This window comes from Mobula birostris, chromosome 23 (genome assembly GCF_030028105.1).
Source record: "Mobula birostris isolate sMobBir1 chromosome 23, sMobBir1.hap1, whole genome shotgun sequence".
NCBI lineage: Eukaryota > Metazoa > Chordata > Chondrichthyes > Myliobatiformes > Myliobatidae > Mobula > Mobula birostris.
In genome coordinates this window covers 42,626,259-42,653,275 of record NC_092392.1, presented here as the reverse complement: position 1 = coordinate 42,653,275, position 27,017 = coordinate 42,626,259, and the positions used below count along the sequence as shown (strand labels likewise).

General features: G+C 40.8%; 1 protein-coding gene across 1 annotated transcript in view; it reads right to left on the bottom strand.

Moving 5' to 3' along the window:
- Nucleotides 1–27,017, bottom strand: part of LOC140187005 (mucin-6-like) — a 165,739-nt gene that overhangs the window by 80,967 nt on the left and 57,755 nt on the right. Inside the window, exons 2-12 of the mRNA XM_072241866.1 lie at nucleotides 14,045–14,113; nucleotides 12,718–12,946; nucleotides 10,693–10,810; nucleotides 9,597–9,675; nucleotides 9,356–9,447; nucleotides 7,465–7,660; nucleotides 5,171–5,291; nucleotides 4,929–5,067; nucleotides 4,702–4,794; nucleotides 4,543–4,615; nucleotides 4,317–4,454 (exon numbers count right to left, since the gene is read on the bottom strand). Coding sequence (XP_072097967.1) covers nucleotides 4,317–4,454; nucleotides 4,543–4,615; nucleotides 4,702–4,794; nucleotides 4,929–5,067; nucleotides 5,171–5,291; nucleotides 7,465–7,660; nucleotides 9,356–9,447; nucleotides 9,597–9,675; nucleotides 10,693–10,810; nucleotides 12,718–12,946; nucleotides 14,045–14,113 — 1,347 coding nt within the window. The remainder of the gene's footprint in view (nucleotides 1–4,316; nucleotides 4,455–4,542; nucleotides 4,616–4,701; nucleotides 4,795–4,928; nucleotides 5,068–5,170; nucleotides 5,292–7,464; nucleotides 7,661–9,355; nucleotides 9,448–9,596; nucleotides 9,676–10,692; nucleotides 10,811–12,717; nucleotides 12,947–14,044; nucleotides 14,114–27,017) is intronic.

The window sequence follows — 27,017 nt, the reverse complement described above, 5'->3', positions numbered from 1 at the left end:
ATCAACGCCCCACTGCATGAATATGATAGTAATTAACACTTGCTTTGGGTGTGTTGGTGGGAAGATCCAGGCATTTGAAACTGTTACATGTAACTCAAAAGAAGCATTATGAGGGAATTGCAATTATTGAAATTTCCTGTTACCTTGGTTCTTTAACATTTAAAAATGTGCTGTAGTCCCTTTTCCTCGCGCGCACGTGCGTGACTCCAAAAGTCTGTCAGCCTACTTGTGAGCGTGTGTATCAAATAAAAAGACTACTTTATAACTGCCAGCTGCGTTTCTCCGGTGACTTTGTTCAAGTTACAACAGAATCATAAAATAATAGTGTGGAAACAGGTCTTTAGGCCCAACTCATTCACACTGAACAAGATGGCCACCTAAACTAAACCCACTTGCCTACCTTTGGTTCATATCCCTCTAACCTTTCGCTATACACATACTTATCCAAACGCCTTTCAAATGACGTTATTGTAACTGCCTCAACTACTTTCTCTTGCAGCTCATTCCATATATGCACCACCCTCTGTGTGAAGAAAATGCCCTTCAGGTCCCTTTTAAATCTTCCCCTCCCACCTTAAACCTATGGCCTCTCACTTTTGAGTCCCGTTCCCTGGGAAGAAGACAGTGTGCATACACTATATGCACCTCTTGATTTTATACACCTCTACAAGATCACCACTCAGTCTCCTATGCTCCAAGGAATGAAGTCCCAGCCTGCCCAACCTCCCTTAATAACTCAGGCTCTCAAAGTTCAAAGTAGATTAATTGTCAAAGTACTGTACATATAGGTCACCATATATAACCCGGAGATTAATTTTTTTGGGGGGCATACTCAACAAATCCAATAGCGATAATAGAATTACCGAAAGACTGTACCAACAGGGCGGACAACCAGTGTGCAAAAAGAACAAACTACAAATACAAAAGGAAATAATAATAACAATAATAATAAATAAATAAGCAATAACTACTGAGAACATGAGATAAAGAATCTTTGAAAGTGAGTCCATTTGTTGTGGGAACAGTTCAGAGATGGGACAAGTGAAGTTGAGTGAAGCTATCCCCTCTGTATCAAGAGCCTGATGGTTGAGGAGTTTAAAACTGTTCCTGAACCTGGTGGTGTGAGTCCTGAGGCAGCTGTACTTCTTCCTAATGGCAGCAGCGAGAGGAGAGCATGATCTGGGTGGTGGGGGTCCCTGATGATGGATGCTGCTTTCCTGCAACAACACTCTGTGTAGATGTGCTCAGTGGTGGAGGGGTGTGTATTACCCATGATGGACTGGGATGTATCCACTACAATACCGGCAAACCCGCACCAGCTTAATGAGGCTCCTAAATAGGGTGACCAAAACTGTACTCAAAAAACCATAGCCTTTCTAACATCCTGTACAACTGAAGTGTAGAATTCCCTCTCCAATAATCAATGCTTGGACTGATGAAACTCAGCCTATCTACTTAACTCCCTAAAATCCCTGTGCAGGATGTTGTCCCTGCTCTTGCTTATGTCATTGGTATCTATGGACCATAATCTCTGGCTATTCATCCTCTCCTTTCAGAATGTTCCTTACACAGTGCAAGACATTCCTAACCATTGCACCTGTCAGGCAACACAGCATCCTGAAGTCTTGGTGGCAGCCACAGAAATGCCATGGGTGGCAGTGTAGAGGTACGTCTCTACCAAAGGAGGTATAAGGCACTTCTTCCCTTGCTAGCTGCAGGTCACCCTCGAGCAAGGTGTAGCACCTGCTTAGCAACAACCCCCCCCCCCACCCAGTCAAGGTCACATGAAGCCATGGGAGCAGGTGGTGGACGGACGTATGAGCAGCCGATGCATATCACAAGTCCTGGTTATGTGACCACCGATGCCAGGCAGACAATCTCTGAAGAGTATTGGTAATGGCTGGAGTCACCCGTCTTGTAAAGGCACCGCCCAGAAGAAGGAAATGGCAAACCACTTCTGCAGAAAAAATGTCATTGTCATGGTCCGGTCCGTCAAGTCTGTATTCTGGTTCACAGTCTGGTCCATCGACCCTTGCTCCAGGTTTTCCTGTCTACCCTGTTTCTGTTCTTATTGAGCTCTAATTGAGGCAGCTGATGCTCGTTGGGGCTGGCTACATAAATACCTTCAGAGACCAGGGTGTGGCTGCTGGATTTTTCTTGTCCTTACTCCTTGGATCCCTTCCTCTGCCTTCTGTTTCCTCGCCTGAAGTCCTGCCTTGTCTTGCCGGTAACTCTCACCTCACCTGAAGTTCTCGTCTCACCTTGCATTGCCTGAAGCCTTGCCTTGTCTTGTTGGTAACTCTCCCCTCATCTTGCCTGCAGTCTTGTCCTGGAGCCACCCTGTACCTAGCTCCCTTCCCGTCCCTTGCCTCCGCCCAGGTAAGCCAGGCCATCTTGCCGTTACCTGTGGTTGATTCTGTCCCTTCCTGTCCCTTGCCTCCGTCTGGTGGTGATCCACGCCCTGCCCAGGAGGAGCCTCAAGCCTGAAGACTCCATCCTCCTGCCTCCTGCCAAGCCTCGCCTCAGGTCTCTAGCCTCTAGCCTCAAGCCTGAAGACTCCATCCTCCTGCCTCCTGCCAAGCCTCGCCTCAAGTCTCTAGCATCTAGCCTCAAGCCTGAAGACCCCAGCCTCCTGCCATGCCTCGTCTCTAGCCTCTAGCCTCAAGCCTGAAGACTCCAGCCTCCTGCCTCCTGCCAAGCCTCCTCTCTAGCCTCAAGCCTGAAGACTCCAGCCTCCTTCCTCCTGCCAAGCCTCGCCTCTAGCCTCAAACCTGAAGACTCCAGCCTCCTGCCAAACCTCACCTCTAGCCTCAAGCCTGAAGACTCCAGCCTCCTTCCTCCTGCCAAGCCTCGCCTCTAGCCTCAAACCTGAAGACTCCAGCCTCCTGCCAAGCCTCACCTCTAGCCTCAAGCCTGAAGACTTCAGCCTCCTGCCTCCTGCCAAGCCTCGCCTCTAGCCTCAAGCCTGAAGACTCCAGCCTCGGCCTGCCTGCCTGCCAAGCCTCATCCTTGCCTAGTTCTGGGGTCCGAGCCAGAGGCAAGACCCAGGTACTGGGTCCTTGTCCAGTCTCTCCCTCGGAGTCCAAGCCCAGGCTCCGAGCTCTCTTGTCCAGTCCTGTTCCGGGTTCCCGGTTTTCGTGTCCATGTCCTTGCCCTCAGCCTGTATCCTAGTCCTGTCCCTAGTACTTCAGTGTCTGTGTCTTGCACTTGGGTCTGTTCCCAGCCACCTCCTTATGACAGTCATGTGACCACGATCGCCCACGTCATATGACATGGCATACAATGGCAATGACAGAAATGCCTATCTGCACCCATTAGTATTGAATGCCCCTATCACTATCTCTCTGCCTGACTTCATTATTCCCTTCCTTGTCTCAGAGCCAGGCACAGTGCCATTAACCCAGCTACTTGTGCTGGTTTCTGAAAGGTCACTTAGCCCTCCCACACTCCCCCCTCCCCCGCAAGAGTATTCAATGTTAATACTGATTTGTAAGTAAATAGTTAACTATAAATCGAAGGTTGATCGTCATCTGTTGTAAGTTATTGAGGAATAAGAGAGGTACTTCCCCTAGTGAATCAGACTTAGTGGACTTGGTTTTGTTATCATGATTATGGAGGCAGGAAACAAGGAGGCACACTTGTGTACATTTATAAGATTGAGTTCTGATTCCTCCACTGGCCGTAAGGAGTTTGCACATTCTCCCTGTGACAGAATGGGTTCTCTCCAGGTGCTCCAGTTTCCTGCCAGGTTCCAAAGATGCACAGCAACGGTAGTGAATTCTGTGCATGTTGTGTTAGCGGTGGAAGGGTGGCGATGCTGGTGGGTTGCCTAGCACATTCCTTGCTGATTTGATTTTGATGTATTTCACCGTAGGTTTCAATGCGCAGATGACAAACAAAGCTAGTGTTAATCTTATTTTATGAAGGACCTGAGGCAAGAAGATGGAAGCTGCAGATAAGGTTTAATAGTCCAGAAGCAGAATATTATAGGAGGATTTTCAATAAGATGTCAATAACAGAAACTTGCAGCTTAAACACGGGTTATAATTTGCAACCAGAAATATATAATTGTGTTTGACCAGCCAATGCAAATAGCATGGAGGATTTGAAAGTTTGTTGTGTATAGTTATAGACTTGTAAGTTTAGTAGTGAGCAAAGAAATCAGAAGCAGAATAACTCTGTAAGTAGTATAGGAATCTCATTCAGAGAGAAAAGAAAAGCCATAACAGTAACTACCAGTGGAAACTCGCCAGATCGCAGATGTGCTTTGATGTAGGAAATGTGCCTTTGTCCAATTTACTGCATTTCGGCCCTACCTCTTGTGGTTCCTTTTGCATTCACAGGCAGTGAGATATAAAGCTGCATAAGAGGTGCTATCTGCACTTGCATCTTCAGTCCAAATGTTGTTGCAACTTGAATGTACATAGAAGACTGCTGAAATATTATTATTTCACCTGTTTAAAGAGAAAAATAAATGCTTCAGCTCAACTTTTTAATGAAGCATTTAGCCACCCTTATAGAACAAAAGAAGGTAATCTTTACCTGTTTTCACTGGAATTCCAATTGCTTGCCCATTAAAATATACCTTGCCATCATTACTGAACACATAAGACATCTATAAGAGAATTATGCATGTGTATCGTTATACATGTGGACTGAAATAAAATACAAACAAAACAAACATGTTTGACAAATTCTCACTTGATTTGTAGCTAGCGTCACACGCTGTAAACAAGTCTGTTTAAAAGCTGCTTGACACTGGCGAATCTCAACCATGACGGTCCAGTTGTCTGTCTGTTTCAGGTGGGGAACAAAGTTAATGAACTAGAATTTTAAACTTGAGAATTCCAGAAGAGATATGATTATGTTTAGCATTATAAGATAACAAATTTATTTCAAGATAGTTAAGATGATACAATCTCACATACAACCACAGCATAGTATGAACAATCTCCCGTTATACTATAGTATCTGTTGTCAAATGTTGTAAAATAAGTTGCTTCTTCAATTGCACATGTGCCAGGACAACTACGAGAAGAACATGACCAGCTTCCACTTTTGCAAATGCTGCAAAGAGACGATAGATCAACAATTTAAAACAATGAATGTTGCAAGAAAAATAACAGAAATTACAGCTGTACAAAAGTCATCTATAATCATCAAATCATACCATGACTGGCAAGTTGTATTCTTGATGTCTCCTGATTGATAAAACTGTTCACCGTACTCACAAGGACATTCACTTTTGACGATGCATCTGTTATTACCCCTTATGTTATCAAGAAGATGGCCTTAATTTAAAATATAAATATTTATGAGCACTATTTTACACTAAGATAGAGTACATAGGTTTCATTCAAAGTGACAGAATTTATAACAGGTCCATTCTGGCTTTACTTTAACATAGATAATGTTGAAAATGAAATATTGTTCTTGTAAGTGCTATCTATAGAAAATAAACAAAGTCAGACAAATTAGTGCAAAGATTAGTGCCAATCTTTAAAGTTCAAAGTTCACAGTAAATGTATTATCAAAGTACATATATGTCACCATATACATCTCCGAGATTCATTTTTTGTGGGCATACTCAAAAAATCCATAGGTTAATAACCATAACAGAATCAATGAAAGGCCCCATCAACTTGAGCTGTCAACCAGTTGGCAAAACTGGTTGAACGTCCAGTGAAATTGACATTGAAATTTTATCAGCAGAGTAGTAGGAAACGATGTTGCTTATTGTGTATGTAAGTAATACTTGCAGCCTGAATCACCAGGCAAGTATGAGGTAATGCACTTTGGGAAGTCAAGTTCTAGTATGACATAAAAAGTAAATGCCTGAGTATTAGGGGGACAAATGTAAATGGATACCAAGACCACAGCTCCCTGAAAATGGCAACACAGCTTGATCTCAGCTGCATCTGTTCTCAGGATAAAGCTTTCTGTTCTAGGACATCAAAGATGTCCTCCTTCTTCAAAGAATGGAGTTTCCCTTCCTCTTCCATTGATCCTGCCCTCACTCACACTGCTCCATTTCCCAGACATCCACACTCACCCTATCTTTCCATCGCCTTAACAAGGATAGAGCTCCCCTTGTCCACACCTACCATCCTATGAGCCTCCGCATCCAACACATCATTCCCTGCAACCTCCATTATCTTCAATGGGATCCTACCACCAAACCTATCTTTACCTCCAACACCACCCCCTCCCCGAACTCTCTGATTTCAGCAGGGATCATTCCCTCCATGATTCCCTTGTCCATTCATCCTTCCCCAGTAGTCTCTCTCCTGGTATATCTCCATGCAAGTGACAGAAATGCTTCACCTGCCCGTTCACCTCCTCCCTCTTCTCAATTCAACACCCCAAACAAGTCCTTCCAGGTGGGGCAACGCTTCACCTGTGAATCTGTTGAGGTCGTCTATTGTATCTGGTGCTCCTGATGTGGCCTCCTCTACATTAATGAGACCTGACGTAAGTTGACGGACTGCTCTGTCGGGCACCTCCACTCCACCCACCAAAAGCAGAATTTCCCAGAGCCCAATCATTTTAGATCTTACCTCTATTCCCGTTCCAACATGTCAGTCTATGGCCTCCTGTTTTGCTACAATAAGGCCACTCTATGAGGGTCTATGGTCATATTTTGTCCACGTCAGATAAGGTCAGCAGATTTCCTTTCCAAAAGGACATTTGTAAACCAGCAAGCCTTACGGTAATCTATCTGTTTTATAGACACAATTACAAATACCAACAGCCAAGATTTTTATTATGAATATAATTTTCCCATCTTAATCAGGAGATTTGAACTCTCAATTTCAGATCAACAACCTCACACCTCTAAATAAAAGTCTAGCAATAGAACCAATATGCCTCCTTATTCTCTGTCCAAATAGGTCCTGGCAATGATGTACTGTTCCAGTAAACCTGAGAACACTAGTTGAGAAATCATCTGATATTATATCAACATTCATGTTGCTGTGTATCTGAAGGTTTTCCAGACTTCGACTTATGTTGGCACTGACTTCTCTTTCATTCATTGTTCCTTTGGATTTTAGATTCCTGCTTTGAACTAAAGACGTGGTTTCACACCATCGATTCCCTTCCCTATTTTTTGAGCTGTTGCCCTCCTCCAATCTAAACAAGTTTAGATTTCTTAGACCCTTCCAAAGTAAAAAATGGGTAAAATAAACTGACAGTATAATATCAGAAAAATAATATAATTGGTACTATCTCACCTTCCGGACAGACACACGTACTCACACACTGATCGCATTGCCTTTGAGGATTTGGATCAGTACAAGTTGGAATGCAGGCAGAATCACACTCCTGATAAATCTGACTTTTCGGGCATGTGGGTGGTGCTGAAAAGGGAAAGTTGCTATTTTTACTTCCTCCATCATACAAAATGCCATTGAGTTATAAAATAACACCACATCCACTCAAAACTGCCGGTTGAAAAATACTTACAACACTTTGTCTCTTCCCTCCAGGTCTTCCACTTTGCATCTTTTGCTTTATTACATTGTCGTACTACTTCTTCAAAAGAATCACACTGGCAGTTTGTCTTTTTACAGCTGCAGACATCTGCCTGACACATCTTGTAGTAATCTTGCGAATAGTTCTCAACATAAGATGCAAAGAATGATATAATTGGCAGACATTCCTAAGGATGAAAAATTAGAATGAAAGAAATAATTTTAATAAAACAAAATCCAATTGATTTTTAAGTGTTGTGTATTTAATATTTCAGCAATATTTGAGTAATGTTGCATGATTAAGCATTCTCTGTTGTTTAAATAATTTATCACGGGTTATATGTAAAAGTACATGCATGGTATATGTTATCACGCCACCACCACCTCATACGTGCGCATTTCACTGATGTAAAGAACAAATCAAGACCTGTTCTCCCGAACTCCTGCCTTTTTCTTGCAATTGTTTCTATGTTTTGGAGTTACAAAATTTCACAGTAAATTCCAGCAAGATAAGTGCCCATCTGTTCTTAATATTTAATAACATGAAGGACAGAATTCATTTTCAGAGCACTGTCTGGTCAATCATCCGTGGGGGAATTAGATCAAAAAGACTTACTGGGTGCAAGTGATGTTGGTAAGGTGAGGTGTCGTGTTGCGGTGAGAGTACAGTAATGTCTTCTGACTTGGGGTTGTTAATGTGGATAGCAAGGTTTTGAGCTTTTAGAGCCACAATCACACTTGACAAAGTGCCAAATGTCAGAGTGAAGAGGGAGCTGTGAAACTCCTGTAAATGAGAGGGCAGCCTGCACTAATGCAGGCAAGGCAAGTCCCAAGTTCCAGTACCCCTCTCCCCTGCCCCAATATACTCATGAAATGAGGTCATGCTGCCAAGTGATAATGTAAACTCTGGCAGGCGTGAGAGCAGCATGGATGAGCACAGCTCTGCTATATACAATGGAATTACTCACCCTGGAAATCCGGGTCTTTAAATCTCAATGTGTTTAAATATTTTCCTACAGCACTTCCCTTGCGCAGGTGTTTAAACTAGGAATTTGAACATGACTGCAAGGTCATATTGTGGATACCTAGCACAGCTAAGGCAGAATGCATTAACAATAAATTCTGCTTCAGTTGTTGGCCCTAAGACAGAGGTAGCAGAAAACTCCACATGTGAAAGAGGGGAGATCTTCTGAAAGTAAAGTTCATATCATCACTTCATGATCAGCTGGAATTAGCATTACAAAAGCAGGCAATTGTTTATTTTCCTATCTATCTTGCTTAACCAATTTCCCCCTGGGATCAATAAAGTATGACTATGACTAGCAGCAATGGTGCAGAACTTGCGCAGAAATAGTGATAGCCCAGCACAAAACATCAAGCATTTCTACAAATAGGTGGTGCCAAGTTCTAAATATGTTGGTCACTCAAAGAAGGTGGTTTCCCAAAGCGAGCGTCTCATGATTGCTTCAAATGCCAAATGACAGGGTCTGCTGTTGAGTCTGTTCCAAACTAGACCCAGAATCGCAACCGTTGCTCAATTCATTTCAATGGAGAAGGTGATCTGCAAGTGACACTAAACGTGAAGTATTACTTAATTTTTTAAAAATTAATTTTGATTTTGAAGTAAATGTAAAAATATTTAATTGTTTGATTAATTTTAACAGTTTTGGAATACTCATTTCTTAATGATCATTTTTTTACAGATCAGACAAATGGTGTAACCAGAGAATGTGACTGTCAGGTGTCAAAGTATTTTCCAACTGTTCAGAGGTCAGTGGGCAAGGAGAGAAATGAGAGGTATACACTAATGTTGGCAACAGTGAAACATATACAGCTGACCATAACATCTGTTTTTTAAATCAAGTTACTTGTTATAAACTTACAGAGCTTTCATTACATGTTGACTCCGAAGGCATGGTAGTGTAACATACGTGACCCAGAACATCCATTTTATTGTTGTCCAAGAATGTCAAATCTAGATTTTTTTAAAAATGAAGTCATGGTTTTAAAACAAACCAACCAAAATAGTCAGCAATTATATCGAGATTGTTAGATTACAATTTGGAGAGTTATACTAATAAAAACACTTCTAGCGAGAAAGGTAACCATTTTTATAGGTTTTACCATAAACAGAGCTGCCTTTTTTGTCAAACTTCCCACAAAGACCGCACAATTGTCCTTGATACTTCTCATCAACATTTACCTAGAAATGAAAGTAAATTCATATTGTTAGACAAATGTTTGAAGCAGCATGGTTTGACATTTTCAAATTGTAGAAACTATTGACTTCCATCTCTGAAGTCCTTATTTCTATGAGGTTGACAATCTTAATCAAATATAAATAGGTTGATTGATAAAGAAGTGGAAAATACTACTAATTGAAAGACCTCTGAACCAATCCAGACAGTAAGAGCTCTGGTTTCCATTTTAGTTTGATCTGAGAACACTTGATGGTCATAATCGAAATAGAATTATGTTTTATTTCCCAGGTCAGAAACAAAAGCATTTTAATAGATGTACAAAGACATTCTAAGCTAAGACGTAAAAGTTTCCCCATTTCAAGATGAATTAGCCTTCACGCATTCTGTGCCTGAAACTTGCCGGACATTATAATGTATTCCCTTCCTCGAGCAGCAAAACTTCTGTTTATCACACTACTTGTCTGGAAACAGTCAATGATTCTGGATGGAAGTCACAAACAATAAACACCAAAACTCATAGTTATATTAATCAACAGGACAGATTTAGACAAAATCTACTGTATTTAGCACTTTGGTGCCTAAAATAGAGCAGCCTTCTCAAAGATTGAGCCAGCACACACTTGGATGCACCTAAGGGATCTGACTAAGAAATGCATCCAAAATATCTGTTACTTCATTCAAAACCTGTTAACCAGAATCAATCCAGACTATGAAAATATTTGGTATATAGAATGTAGTCATCTGTAATAATAAGCTGACTCCTTCCCCCTTCATTTCCAATCCTGATGAAGGGTCTTGGCCCAAACTGTCAGCTGCCTGCTCTTTTCCAAAGATGCTGCGGGCCTGTTGAGTTCCTCCAGCATTTTGTGTGTGTTGCCATGTAATAATCTGTATTTCTTATCAAAAGAAAGTAATTGTTTTCCAGTTGAAGAAGATCCCAATATTTATGTCACAGGATAAATAAATATTTAAAAAAAAACTAAAATTAGGAATGAAAGTATTAAATAAAGCTCACTTACCCATAATGCATCATCATCATTCCAGTTTACTGAAATAGTATGCTTCCTGTTTGAAAGTCTGGTGTTAACTCCATGTTTATAGATGTTAATTACTTTATTGTTATACGGCAGGCTTACTCTAGGAAAGAAAGATAATGTTGAATGAAATTGTTACTTTAAGATAAAACAGGATGATACACATCTTAAATTTCAGTTTTGGATGATTGAAGATGTCTTCAAATTGCCTAAAAACCAGAGCACATCAGCACAGCTCAGCACTTTAGCGTTGCCCTGACATCAAATGTAAGTCTGGCCAGGTTAAAAGCAGCAGGTTTCTTTCTCTAAAGAACATCAGCAAACCAGATGAACAGGACGGGTAAGATGCAAGAATTCTGCTGAGGTTTAAGTTTTTATTTGAGTAGGTGCTGTTTGAATAATATTATATCATAAAGTATAACTTTTTTCCATAGATGCTGCCTGCCCTGCTGAGTTCCTCCAGCATTTTGTGTGTGTTGCTCAGATTTCCAGCATCTGCTGATTTTCTCTTGTCTGCAATTAATGATACTTGATCACTCAAGGTAACTTTGTCATTGTAAAAGAAGCATGTTTGTCTAAAGGCACTGAAGTAATTTTTATAAAAGATAATATTTCCATATAATATTTGATTCATGTAAAGCTTGCTTCTTATCCATTATGTTTGTCAAAATGAATAAATTATGTAATTAAGATAAACAATAATAAAAATCGAGAATAGACAAGTCAGAGGAAATCTCTCTGGGATGGCACAGTAGCATAGTGGTTAGCACAACACCTTTTAGTGTGAGTGACCTGGGTTCATTTCCCACCTATATCTGGAAGGAGTTTGTATATTCTCCCCATGACCATGTGGGTTTCCTCCAGGTGCTCCAGTTTCCTCCCACAGTCCAACGATATATTGGTTGGTAGGTTGGATGTTGTAAATTGTCCTGTGATTAGGCTAGGGTTAAATTAGGTGTTGCTGTGAGTCATGGCTTGAAGGGCTGGAAGGCCCTGTTCCATGCTGTATACACCATAAAATAAATTTAAAAATAAATAAAAGAAAAAAGGGGGCAAAGTGATTTACCAGGGCATTGAGACGTGAATACAAAATTGGTTAAGGAACTTAAATCAGGATATTGGTGAAGCTACTAGTGGATAGTATGGTGATGTTCCCAAAGAATTGGAGGTAAAGTGACTTGTTTGATTTGTACTCAAGAACTGGAGAAATAGGCAGACATGTAACAGATGAAATTTAATGCATTGAAGTGTGGTGTGGTACATTTTAGTGGAAACAATGAAAAAGACAATACAAGCTAAAAGGTAAAATTTTAAAGGGAGCAAAAAGACAGATAGTCAAAGTCATAGTCATACTTTATTGATCTCGGGGGAAATTGGTTTTCGTTACAGTTGCACCATAAATAATTAAACAGTAATAAAACCATAAATAATTAAATAGTAATATGTAAACTGAGTAATATGTACACACTGAGGTACAGTATATGCACAAGTCTGCTGCAAGCATTGGTGAAAGGCTTTTAAATATGTGGAGCCTTTGATTTTATAAAGAGAATAATGTACAATAGAACAGAGAATATTAACAGGTTTTGAAAACTGCAAATTATTTTGATAGAATAAGCTAGGAGAAACTGTTTCCATGAAGGAAGTGAGTGGCAGAAGATGAGACAGCATGAGAAAATGTTCCTCACATCGTAGGTTGTGAACTGGAATATAGTGAAAAGTGATGAAAGCAGATTCAACAGCAGAATGGTTAAGAGCATTAGAAACCACTCAAAACAAGAGTTAGCTATGAAGGAAGAGCAGGGGAGTGCCATGAATTCAATAGCTCCGACAAAAGCTGGTGGACAGAGATGTCAGTTCTGTTTTATAATTTCATGGTTCTTTTCCCCAGAAAGCTAATTTAATATAACCACTAATGCAAATGGGTTGAAACAGTAAATGGCTAGTTGGTAAATGAGATGAAGAACAGCAAAACACAGTAATTTAAAAACAGATGCTGACAAAACTTACAACACATTTTGTACGGTGATTGTTGCTTTCACTATAAGAACACTGACACCTTCTATCTGGATGAATACGTGCTCCAAGTTACCAGCGGGCCCTCGGCGGATTTGGATGTTAAAATCTTCTGTGACACCCTTGCAATGGCGACTCAGAATGTAGTTGCAGGTTGATGTAAAATAGTAAAATGAGTTATCAAAGGTCCTGAATGCTCCGCTTCCCCAAGTGCTGCAAAGCCCTGAATGAAGGTTGGAACAGCAAGAGATGATGAGTGAGGGAAATGGCCTTGTATCTGTTCCATCTTTGTTGAGAAAGTCCAGAGAGAGCAGAGTAACTCAATACTGCAGTGAAAGAATCAGTTGCTAAGCTTAAAATATGAATGATTTTGCTAGTGGTCACACCAGACAATGAGGTGATAACTCTGGTTAATCATTCTATTGGATTTATAGTGCAACGTTACCACCAGATAGACCTTCCCCTCCCCTCACAGCATGGCTTTGTTTCTCCTGTCTGGATTCGGGACTACAAAGTGTTCTGCAATTCCTGCCTCGCTCCTGTGCTTCCTCCAACACCACTGCTCCTCTCATCTCGGCACCTTGTCACTCTTGGCAACGCAAGAATGTAAGTATTTGTTGTGTTATGTTAAACTCAAAAACTTCCACAGATGTACGTGGAGAGCATCCTGACAGGCTGCATCACCATTTGGTATGTTGCGGGGTGGGGGGGGTGGGGGAGGTGGGGTGCTATGGCACAGGATTGAAAGAGGCTACAGAAAGTTGTAAAATTAGTCAGCTCCATCTTGGGTACTACCCTCCGGAGTATCCAAGACATCTTCAAGGAGCAATGCCTCAGAAAGGCGGTGCCCATGATTAAGGACCCCCATCACCCAGGACATGCCCTCTTCTCATTGTTACTGTCAGAAAGGAGACACAGAAGCCTGAAGGCACACACTCAGCAATTCAGGAACAGCTTCTTCCCCTCTGCCATCCAATTCCTAAATTGGCACTGAACTCGTGAACACTAACTCACTTTTTTTAAATATTGTTTCTGTTTTGCACTATTTTTAATTTAACTAATTAATATATATATACTTACTGTAATTGACATTTATTTTTTCTTTGTATTATCATTAGTTGCAGTGTACTGCAGTTGTTAAGTTAACAAATTCTGTGACATATGCTGGTGATATTAAACCTGATTCTGATTCTGGGAGGTTTCTAATTAGTTTCTCAATGAGGACAACCATGCCATTTCCAAGCAATAACAAACATTATACTATTCTTCTTTGGGGGGAAAAAGGGTTCATACATCTCTGAGATGACAAATGTGTATTTACCTTTGTCTCTGGCTGTTGATGTTTCCTCCAAAGATCTAGCAACTAGTTCTGAAGATAAACCTTCCAAACCTGGTTCAAAAAGTAAGATTAGATTTGGCTTAGTTTAAGAGTCATAGTGTTGTTGAATACAGAAACAGGCCCTTGGTCCACCATATCCATGCCCATCTTCACTAATTCTGATTGCCTGTTAGGACATATCCTTCTATGCCGTGCATAATTGTTTATAGGACTCTTAAACCTAGTAATTGTATCTGATTCTACTGGCAGCACTTTCCAGATTTCAATAGTTCAATAGTTCTGTTTAATATCAGAGAATGTACACAATAATACATCCTGAAATTCTTGTTCTTCGCAGACATCCGTGAAAACAGAAGAGTGTCCCAAAGAATGAGTGACAGTAAAAACATTAGAACTCCAATGCCCTTCCTACTCCCCCCCACAATATCAACAGCTCTATGTAAAAAAAAAACTTACCCTTCAGATCTTCTTTAAAACTCTTACCTCTCATCTTAAAATTATGCCTTTGGAGATCTCTATGAGAACATGAATCATTGAAAAGAGCAAATCTAGTAGTGTGTGAGTTTCACTTAGGCCAATAAAAGAAATGAGGTTTAAGCGGAGTGGCCATTGAGGGACTGGTCATTGTTTGAGTGGACAGAGTTTGACTCAAGAAACAGAACCCAAGATCCTGGAGGCCATTTTGGATTGACCATTGTGTGAGTAGGCCAGTGGAGGAGTCTAATATCTGAGACTTTGGCAAAGAGGCACAGGTGAGTAGCAGGTAAGAACAGGTAAAGATTTTCTTTAAATATAGTAATTAACTAAAAACATTCCAAATTACAGCAAATTAAGGAAATTAGGGAAGCAGGACCAGGCAGTGTGTTGTAGTTACATGATGTGAGAATTGGTGGACCCTATTGTGATTCCTGGTGATCACATCTGTAGCAAGTGTAGCACATCTGCTTGAGGGACTCAGGATCAAAATTGATGACCTGGAATCTGAGCTTCAAACACTGCCATGCATCATGGAAGGAGAAATTAACTGGACGCTGTTTCAGGGGACAGTCATTAGATTAACTACTTCAAATTAGGTCTGTGACCAGCGAAAAGAGGGCTTTACTGTGGGTGAAGCAGATAGGAGATTCAAAAGGTAGTGCTAGAGTAGCCTCGGTCCTTGAGCTTGCCCAACAGCTCTGACATTGCTGCTCCCTATGAGGATGAGAGTGGGGGCTGTAGTAAGGATGAGCATCCTAACTGTGACACCATGGTTCAGAGAGTCATTCAAGAGAAATCTAGTTGTAATTTGGGGATGGTGTAGTCATTGGTAATTAGGGGAATAGACACAATTCTCTGTCACCAGGATCAAAAGTCCCGATGGTTGTGTTGTCTGCCTAGTGCCCAGGATCGAGGGGAAAGATTCAATTGTCATGATCCATGTGGTAGGACAAACAAGAAAAATGGTTCTGGTGAGGGAAGTTGAGCGACTATGGATAAATTAACACAAAGGAAGAAAAAGGTAATAATTTCCATATTGATATCTTGGCTATGTACAAATTGGCACGGGGTTAATAAGATCAGAGAGAGAAATGAGAAGAGACACCTATTCCCTATAACACTGGTTTCCGACCTTGAGCCAGTCTTAAGTCTTTATCTGAAATTCTCTAAATCTGACCTTCGGCTCAATGCTGGTTTTCTTCACTCTATCTTTAATAGAAACGGCATCAACTGTCCAAGTCATAAACTCCGAAATTCATCTGCTGCTAAGCTCCCTCTTTAAAACGCATTTCTTTGACCAAACCCTTGGTTACTTTCCCAATGCCCATTGACCAATCTTATCTGATGGCATTCCTATGAAAAGCTTTGAAACATACTAATAAGTTAAATATATCATAGAAAAGCTTTTTAATTTTCCCATGAATATCTGGAAATGAAACACACTATCTTACAAATCTATATGATACAAAGTGGTATCTCAGGCTCTCAAGATTCTTAGATGGGATAAAAAGATACAGAACAGAAGGGATAAATGAATTAATATTTTACTGATCACATATTAGCACTTTGAGATTTGAAGAGTTTAATTTTGCATCTTGACAGTTTATAATGAGTATATAATGAGTGCAGTGGATAGAGGGGATCAGGTCAAAATTGTATACCTGTATTTCCAAAAGGTGTTCAATAAAATGCCACATAAAATACATCCATAAAATAAGGATGCGTGGCGTTAGGAGTAATGTGTTAGCATAGATAGGGGATTGGTTAACCAATAGAAGGCAGAGAGTTGGGATAAGTAGGTATTTCTCTGGTTGGCATTCAGTAGTGAGAGAAGTACTGCTAGGCAAACAACTATTCACTATATACGTTAATGATTTGGAAGAGGGTACTATGTGTAGCATATCTAAATTCGCTGATGACACTAAACTGAGTGGAAAAACAAATTGTGTAGAGGATGTGGAGAGTCTGCAGAGAGAAATAGATAATTTGGGTGAGTGAGCAAGGGTCTGGCAGATGGTAGATCCACTTCAGAAGGAAAAAATAAAAGTCACATTATTGCTGAAATGGTGAAAGATTGCAGCATGCTGTTGTGCAGAGGGACTTGGGAGTGCTTGTGAATGAATCACAAAAGCTTGGCTTGCAGGTACAACAGGTTATCAAGAAGGCAAATGGAATGTTTGCTTCATTGTTAGGGAGATGGAATTTAAGAGCAGGGAGGTAATGCTGCAACTGTACAGGGTACTGGTGAGGCCACACCTGCAGTACTGCGTGCATCTCTGGTCTCCTTACTTGAAGAAGGTTATACTGGCTATTGAGGCAGTGAGGAGGTTCACCAGGTTCATTCCACAGATGAGGGGATTAGCCTATAAGGGGAGATTGAGTCACCTAGGACCAAACTTGCTGGAATTCAGAAGAATTAGTTAAATAGATAGATGGTTTCTTGATCCCAAAGGAATTTGCAGTGTCATAGTAGCATTACAAGTGCACAAATATAAATATTAGAAAAGTAAAAAGAACAAAAAATAACAAGTTACCATACAAAGGATCTTATGGGAACATGTAAAATTATGAATGGGATAGATAAGTTAGGGGCTGCTAAGTTGCTTCCACTAGCAAGTAAGACTAGAGCGGGGGGACATAATTTCAAATTCTGGGGAATAAGTTTAGGATGGAGATGAGGAGAATCTGCTTTTGCCAGAGAATAATAAATCTGTGGAATTCTCCTCCCAGGGAAGCAGTAGGGGCTCAATCATTAAATATACTGAAAACACAGTCAGATAGATTTTTAAATAGCAGGGTTACGCAGAAGAGCCAGGCAGGTGGGGCTAAGTCCATTGTCCGATCAGCCATCATTTCACTGAATGGTGAAGCAGGCTCAAGAGGCCAGAGGACCCATTCCTGCTCCTATTCTTATGTTCAGCGGCTGGGTGTGGGCTGGAAATAATGGGAACAAATATTTCAGGTATTAGGTTTCAAAGGGATAGATGGTGAAGTGAATCAGGCTGTCAAGCAAGTTCGACATTGCATAGCTCCTGACAATCTGCTATAGTGAAGCACAGAGTTTTACAATCTAGAAATGTAAGTGACATACCTCAAAACATACAACCTTCTATTCAGGAAGCTTCACTGACTGACTAAAACAGCATCCCTCCATATACTGCTCTAAAATGTCAAACTACAGTTAAAATATTTTGTTGGTTAAAATTTCATTCTGGAAATGTCATAACAGGTCATTTCAGAATGACATTTCTGTTTGTCAGTATATCTGGTGAGCTGTTGAAGTGGAGAAGTAGCTTTCAGTGGAAGAAAACTTGTGATAAATGCACTCTTCTAACATGGAAATGAAAGCTCAAGCCTTCCAGATGTGATAGCTACTGCTCTCCATTTTCTTCTGTTCACCAGCATCGACTGATATTAAACAGAAATAAGCTTGTTCTTGAATATGAAGTTAACATTGAGCAGTGTACTCATAAATGCTGGGCTATCTTCAGCCTTGAGAAAATATTGCTTCCGGTTGTATTGTCTTAGTGACTGTTCAGGTATAAAGTTTATTTTTTCATATTTTTAAATTCTTAACTTGAGAGAAGTGGGATGAAATGTGTATGCATGAAGAACAGTTAGATGTTGGAATGGTATTCTCTAGGGAGTAGTCCTTTCACATTTTTAAATAAAACTGCGTAATTATTCAAACAAAAGGTCTCTACTGTTAGCAGAGAATTAGGCAACATAATTATTATGGGATTATTCCAACAAATAATCAGCTAAATCAGAATATATTGAAGAAGCATCTGTGTAAATATCCATGTTGCATGCTGTCAAGATTATGAGAAATTAGATTAATTTTTTAATATTTAACTTTTCACTCAAATTTATCTCGGGTGAAATGATTACAGAACTTATTGAAATGTTTATCCTGAGAAGATAATGAAAACTGATTAAGTACATTATGAGTAGTCCAGACAGCTGTACTGAAGGTTGCGCTGAGGAGATTTGCAGAGCTGTTGATAGGACTGGAAATCTTTGTTCAGGGAGGAAAGACCCAGTGCTGTTTTCTCTGGGAAATAAGATTCTTCTAGTTAAGGTATATAAAATTGTATTGGGAACAGATGGATTAAGTGGTGAGAATGGATTTCCTTCAACTGAAGGGCCAAAATTCAGAGGGCATAGAAAATAGTAGAAAATTCCTTTGACTTGTAAGCCAGTAGACAGTATTTCAAAGTCATAGAGATGTAGAGTCATACAACATGGAAACTGATCCATTGGCCCAATCATCCATGTAAACCATAATTCCCTAGTTAGTCTCTTTTACCCATTTTGGCCCATATCCCTTTAAACCTTTCCTATCCTCTAAATGTAGCTGCCTCAACCACTTCTTCTGGCAGCTCTTTCCATATATGACCACCCTCTGGGTGAAAAAGTTGACACTCAGGTTCCTGTTAAATTTCTCACTCCTCACCTTAAATCTTTGCCCTCAGTCTTGATTCTCCAACCCTGAGTAAAAGACAGTGTGCATTGTCCATCTCTATAACACTCATGATTTTAAAAATATATTACTGGTTATATGGGCATGTCTACCACCCTGTCTTCATCAGCCTCCTTGATTGCTTCTTCAGAAAGCTCAATCAAATTCCTGTGCACGAAGCCATGCTGACTATCTTTATCAACTCTTCTGTTTTCCAAATTCTTGTCTATCTTACCTGTCAGTACATTAGATATTAGGCTTATTTATAGTGCCAGGATTTTCTTTGCAAATATTCTTTAAAAAGAACACACTATTAGCCACCCTCCAGTCTTCTGGCACTTCCCTCATCGTTAACAATTATGTAAATGTCTCAGCCAGGGCTCCTGCAATTTCTTTTCTGGTTTCTCATAATCATCTTGGGTACCTTGTAGAATTACTCTGCTCTCTTCTCTATTGACATTACTATTATTGAATTCTGACTCAACTTCCATCCCCTCATCTGCCACACTTCTGCTTTGGTGCCAACCCATGCCGATCCTGCTTAAACCCTCCCAATAACACTGGCAAATCTGCCCGCCAGTATATTGGACTTTTCAGTGAAAGTACAACCCATCCTTCTGTTGTAGATCATCTCTATGCTAGAAGGAATCCCAGTGAACCAAAACATTGAAACCTGCCCCTTGCACCAAATTTTCAGCCACACATTCATCAGTCTTATCCTCCTGTTGTTCCCCTCACTTGCACGTAGCACAGAAAAATCAAGAGATTACACTGCTTTTCAACCTCTTTCCTAACTCCTGAGATTCATCCTACAGAAACCCATTGTTTTTTCTAACTGACCCTTGTGCCAGTCTTCTGGATGCTCACTCTCCTCCTGATCTCCTGTCCAACTGTCCCATTGATCCCAGGTGTTCCAGATAACCCCATTAGATACCACAATGAGTCACCTCATACTGCAATATCACCCATCCATAATCCATCCCTTCCACCCCAGAATTTGTATCTACAGCTGAATTTTGTGTGTGTGTGTGTGTGTGTGTGTGTGTGCGCGTGCGCACACCAGTGATAAACTACATAAAAAAATAGCCTTCTAGAGTTTCTAGCCTGTTCAATGGTGTAAGATATGTACTCAGTGGATTCCTGGATCCTGCTGCACCGGGTCCTTGAACTAAACTACCACTGGGCACCGTGTATGATCTAATTAATGCACCTTGAATGTTTCTATTCAATCTCAGGACAATATTCTCTCTCCAGTATTTGCGTGTATAGTTAGCTTCAGTGGGAAAAATTAACGTGTGACCTAAGGATGCTGCCCATTGAAACCTGAGCAGACATCTCATGTGAGAGTCAAGTTGAGCCACTTGTGGATTATGGAGATAGAGCTAGCCGAGCTGGGAATCATCACCCTAAGTGCTTGTGGGCTTCCCCCAGTGACTGCATCCTCATTCATGCAACTAACAAATATTGAAGTATTTTTGCACAGAAGTACTTTTACGTTTTGAATCACATATTAAAAGCTAACAAAATCTAAAATCACACATACACATATAAAGCATAACATTTTAAATAGTTCACTGTGTGAAACTCTCTTACCTCTGTGGAAGGATAAAGCCCAGAGGACAATCAACACAAACTTTGACATTGTACTAGGCACTCAGGTCATTCTAGTGGAGAGAATCTTTCTGACATCCACTTATATAGCTGCTCTCCTTAGCTCATTTGAATAGAACAAGGAAGTTGAAATCTCTCGCTTGCTGAATATTTTGACCGTTATGGTGAAGTTAACCTTTTGAGTTCCGAAGCATTCCAATTTCTTAAACATGTATGATTCTTTCTTGCAAAGGACAGCAAAACAAAACGCCTCAAGAAGTTAAGTACCAGTTACATTAATTTATTTTACAGTTTACACACAGATATAGAACCACTTTCTATCCATGGTTAATTCATTGTTAAATTCTGCTGCTTACAAGTGGATTTCTAAATTAACCCTTCCAACCTCCATCAATGGCCACATCCTACTGAGTAACATACGAGCAATGAATATAAGAGACTGGGACAATGGAGACTTAACCAATGACTTAACAACAAGATTAACCTAACCCTCCTCGTGATTCCTAAATTGGAATTGTCTTGCTTTTTTCAGATGCAAATGCAAAAAACAAAATAAATACTTCACATTCCACAGATATGTTTATATTGAGAGATAAAATGCACAGTAACTAAGGGGTGGAAATAGACATTTCATCCCACCCAGAGTATCAAATTAGTCTGTTTGTTCTTTAATATTGGCCAAGATATCAGGAGTTCCCTACCGAATAGGAGTGTTAGAGCACCAACACTGTACAGACACAGGAAATTCAGGAAAATAGAGCAATTGGTGCTTCTATGATAGTATTTATATACCCTTATGAGTAGTACACTTCAGAAGAGTTATGTGGAGACAGCATGCTTCAATCCTTGTACTATAAAGCCCCATGTGACAAGAATGTGAGACTCCACACAAACGAAGTAACTTCATCCATCATTTTCTCCTCCTCTTAACATTCTCTTCCAAAAAGTCCAAATCCTCCCCCAATGGTAAAAGCTTTGCTAGGAACCGAAATGTAATGTTTTAGGCCATATTTCAAATTTAAAATGCTTTGTACCTCCAATTTGTGTTGATTGGTCTGCAGGTAATCAAATGTCTTCCAAAGTGATCTGTTTCTGAGACGTTTCAGGCGGTAAGTACAGGCTCCAATATGGTCTGTGCGTAGGTCTGATTTTGTGTGTCCGCATGCTCAACCTTCAGTGAGAATGGCCTGGAATTTGCTCTAAAGTCCCCCGTGATTACAGTCACTTTCAAAACTCACCAAATATTACAGGTGAGAAGCTCTAAACCTATGTCATCAAACAATCTTCTCAACTTGAATGGTGCTGCTTGAGAGAACCATGCTTATGTCTCCCATTGCTTTACAGAAAGGATGTTCGCTTGCAGGGTCATATGCACATTGGAAACATGAACAATATCGATTTTCCCTTCACTCCACATTACAATTGGGTAATTTGACAAATACAAGGCCTGTCATCAAGTTTGTGTTCTGATAATGAAGCTGGCCACTGAATCACACATTTAGACTTATTGTACAGTATCTCAAACAAAACCTCAAACAGCCACATACAGGGACAAGAGAGTATTCCAGGATTTTGGATGAAAATTTAGACATAGTCAACAGAAACATCCACACTCAGGCACTGATCTTGCACGCCAGCTAAGCACAAGTCTCCACTCACACTCCCGCCCCCCCCCCATTCCCCACCTAACACACAAGATGTAGAGGAAATTTTAAAAAAACGACCTGAAAGGTAAGTATGAGGTGTTCAATATGATGTTTATGTGAGGATTAGTGAGAGTGCCAACATCCCAGCTACCAACATAAGCACTTATAGGTGCTTCAACTTGCACAAATTTTGCACGCTGGTGGGCTGCCACCTCATTCACATGTAGAGAGAAGGCCAACCACTCACACTCTTCACCCTCCCTCCAATATGAGGAAATTTCTCACAATGAGCAACTGCATTGACAACTGAGTATGCTCCCTCCCAAGGCCAATTGCTGTTAATTGGAGGAAAGAATGCTTATGATCTTAGTTTGGCTGTTATTAAGCCCGTGAGCAGTGGAGGTTCACTACAGTTGGTGGTAAACTCATATCTGATCAACCACCGCCCAACCCAATCATAGGGTAGCGGTTAGTTAGTGCAACACTATCACAGCTTACAATTCGATCTCAAAGTTCAATCCAGATAGGGAGTCTCTGTACATTCTCCCTGTGGAATGCGTGGGTTCTCTCTGAGTGCTCTGGTTTCCTCCCACAGTCCAAAGACATATGGGGTTGATTAATTAGATGTTGAAAATTGTTCCGTGATTAGGTTAGTGTGCATATGTAGAAGTTTTTTAGAGTGTTCAGTGACAAGCCAAACCTCTTTAACCTCCTGAGGTGTGAGATGTAGATTTCAGTGGGAAGAAAGGCTGGTGCAAATGCATGATGAGGTGCTTGGAACAATGTCAAGCCCAGTGAAAACCTGCATGAAATATCTAGAAACATGGGAGTTCAAGCTCAAACATTTTTATATGGATCTTGAGGTCCATCCTTTCCACTGGGGAAGTGGCAGGTGTTAGAGCATATTCTGGGCCTAGGGTGCCTAGCATTACTTCAGCAACCAATCTTTACACCTGAACATGGACTGTAGATTAAATTTGAAAAGCATCTCTGGACAATAGGTTCCTGGAGCTGTGAACTGCAGCTAATTGAAAAACCAGACAGTGTTGATTAACATTCATTTTGGGTTTCAGTAGTGTGGGTGCGAAGAAGGAGGTGTGAAAGTTGTATGTAATTTAAAGGAAGCACTGTAGATATTGTAAATATACCTGTAGAATTGTCCTTTGATTTTTAGCATACAAAACGTCACGTGATGTTGGGTCAAACAGGCCTCTTCCTCCGAAAGGGTCTCAATATGATGCCTGTTGTGTCCCATTTTGCCAAATAAAAGACTACTTCACATCGACCAGCAGCATCTCTCCAGTGACTTTGTTCACACTACAACAGCAGCCAACCCCATGTCAACAGGTGTGGACTCAACCAGGAAGCAACAGAGGATGACCTGGGTTTTCAGCAGCACACATACATGGAAGACACCCTAATCTTTACACAGCTAGAGATGTGAATGGAGCAGTGGCAGCTAAGCAACTGAGCAATTAATCCAGGCGTCTTGGAATTAAAAAGCTATTGATTCACTTATGCCCTTCAAAAAAGGAAATGTGCTGCCCTTCCCAATTTGACAAATATGGGATTCCAGAACCATAGGTGTGATTAACTCTTAACTGCCCTTTGAAAATTAGACAGATAGCTCGGACTCCAGATGAGGCCAACATGGTTTTAAACTAGTTCAGTTCAACTGCTGGGGGAGACGATCTTTACGTACTAAACCGTGACTAAATGATGGTATGTTCAGAGCCTGCTGAAGATGGAAGTGCCCTGTGCCAGCTGTGTTTACTGCTGATGTGAAACACCATCTGCACAATGAGCAACACACAAAATGCTGCAATAATTTAGCAGGTCAGGCAGCATCTATGGAGGGGAATAAACAGAGAGGATTCAGGCTGAGACCCTTCATCAGGATTTCATCTACACAATGAGGAAAGACTAGCTTTTATGGATCTTGAAGAGCTCAAGTTTAACATGTGTCTGCGAATCTCAGTGAGTCCATTGGGGAAGACAGGGCCCAGTGAGTCCACTGGGGGCTGGAGGCTGAAGACAACCTGTTCTGGGATTAGAGGACTGTGCATGTGCAGGGTGGGTGGGTGGGTACGAGGCTTGTTTCACTATTGTTGCTTTGTTGTTTGGTATATTCTGTTTTGTTGTGTTCTGTGTTGTTTTGTCGAGCATTTTGGATTTGCTATGTTGGCACCAGAATGTTTGGCGACACTTGCAGGCTCCTTAGATGTATTTCTTGTTAATGCAAATGTCATATTTCACTCTGTGTTTCAATGTACATGTGATAAAGAACTGTGAATCTGAATCTGGCACTTCGGAGTACCATTTGAATATAGTCTGTCACTCTCTGAACCTGTGGGTCAACTGCAGTCCTGGCAAATCCGGGTGTCCAAATTACTTGGCATAGATGAGAAGTTTCTACATGGATTGATCCAGAGAGCAAAGGGTGGGAGTAACCTATACCCCCACAGGCAGAACTGTCCAGGCCTGTGGGTGTAGTGTCCATAAAATACAGCAGAATTCTTTCACTACGGCCTGGGAAAACCCGAGGCTTTGGTTGCATTGCTCCTTCGAGAGCCGGATGCATCGATGTACCTCTCCGATCTCTTGGGGTTAAGCCCACAGTCCTTCCACCAAGCTCCCTCAGTCCAGATTTTGCTCCATTTCACTTTATACTGCTGTTGTCATTAGTTAACGTTGGTTCACTCCATTTACCATTCATCTCCATAGCTCTATTAATGTAGCAAGACAAGTAGTAAATGCCGTTAAAGGGGCAGAAAGAAAGTTTACAATTCTTGGGATCACATTAGAACTTCACTTAAAACATTAACTGGCTACTGCTTGATGTATCGTGAACTCACAGAACAAGGAACCAAAGCTGGTACTGGAATTGGCCAATGACTCTGCTTTGGACATAATGGGCTCCTTAATTGCAAACTCCTCACTTTCAACCTATTTCAGATCACAGCCCTATTCCGAAGGTACAACCCCACAACAAAGGGGCAGCTGAGTTGAGAAGTCAAAGAATCATAGAATTGATCAGCACAGCACTGTCCCTTTTAGACTACCTCGTCCGTGCTGGCAGTGATACCTATCTACACTAACACTATTTGTCTGTATTAGGCTTGTATTCCTCCACACCTTTCCTGTCTCCCTGTCAAAATACCTTTTAAACTTTGCAATTGAATCTGCCACTACCAGATTGTCCAGATAACTACCAGACTCTCAGTGAAAAGCTTATCCCTCAGATCTCTTAATAATTTCTCCATCACCTAAAACCCATTCCCTCGAGTTCTAGACTCCCCTGCCATGGGAAAACAATTCTGACTATCTATCCTATATATTCCACTAATAATTTTATAAACCTCAATAAAGTCACCCCTCAGCCTCCTACATTCCAATGAGAATAAGCCCAGCTAATTTAATCTCTCCTTATTACTACAGGCCTCCATTCCAGGCAACATCCTGTTGAATCACTTCTGTATTCTCTCTATTGCTACCATACACGTCCTGTAGTGTGGTGACCAGAACTGAACACAATGGCCAAAGAGCAGTCTAACTAATGCTTTACACATCTGCAACATGATATCTCAACTCTTATATTCAGTGATTCGGCCTACAAAATTAAGCACACCAAATGTTTTTTTCACCACCCTATCTACTTATTTGGATGGTAGGATGGAGTACTAATAATGGCTGGGGTCACCTGTCTCGTAAAGACACTGCCCAGAAGGCAGCAACGGCAAACCGCTTCAGTAGAAAAATTTGCCAAGAACAATCATAATCATATGCACCATGATTGCCCACATCTTACGACACAGCACATAACGTTGATGATATCTCCTTATTTTGCCACTTTTTGAGAGCTGTGGACTTGCAGTCCAAAGTCTTTCTGTATGTCGTTATCCTACTGTATATCAAAGCCATTTACTCTATTGCACCTTCTCTTACGATTCCTCAGAGTTCAAACATGATGTCCACAGAACAAGATGTCATAATGGAGAGACATCAGCAAACGTGCAGCAGCAGCTGTCCACCACAAGGTCCAAAGTTAGTAGGTTTGGAGCCAATCAGCTTGCAATATTGATTGTCATCTTCATGACGCTGACATTCACCTATAGTCCTTTCTTAATCACAGATGGCCGACTGTTCATTCAGCAGTGTGAAGCTAGTTTAGGGCACCATTAACAAACCTACAGGTTGATGCCTTTGAATCACTCGTGCTTTCCTATAATTATTTTGCCTATTCATGTTGTTAAGAGAGTGGGTAGATTTGTTGGGATTGTACCAACAAAATAGTTGTGGTTAATAGATTAAGAAAACAGAATAGAAATTCTCTGGGCTTTCTGTGCAAAGGCACGATGACAGCTTCATACTTGAACAGCAGGTTCTTCCACATCACCTGTAAGCTTGGACAATGTATTACTTGAACGGTTAGTCTCACAACTCCAGGGCCCTAAGTTTGAACATGCCTTCTGGTGCTATCCTCGTGGAGCTTGTTCGTTTGTTCTTCCATCCAGCTTCCTCCCACAGCCTCAAGGCATCCTTTTAGGTTAATTGCTTCCCAAAATTTACTCCTTGTGTGTGGCATGAATCAAAGGGGGAGCTGATCAACATGGGAGGGATAACTGGTTACAGGTTAAGGTGAGGGAGAATGGACTACTCTTCCTGGAGTTGCCAAGTATGGATGGGCTGAATGGTCTCCTTCTAGCCAGTGTCACTGATATAACTATCTGATCATAAAAATTACTTATTTATTAGACCC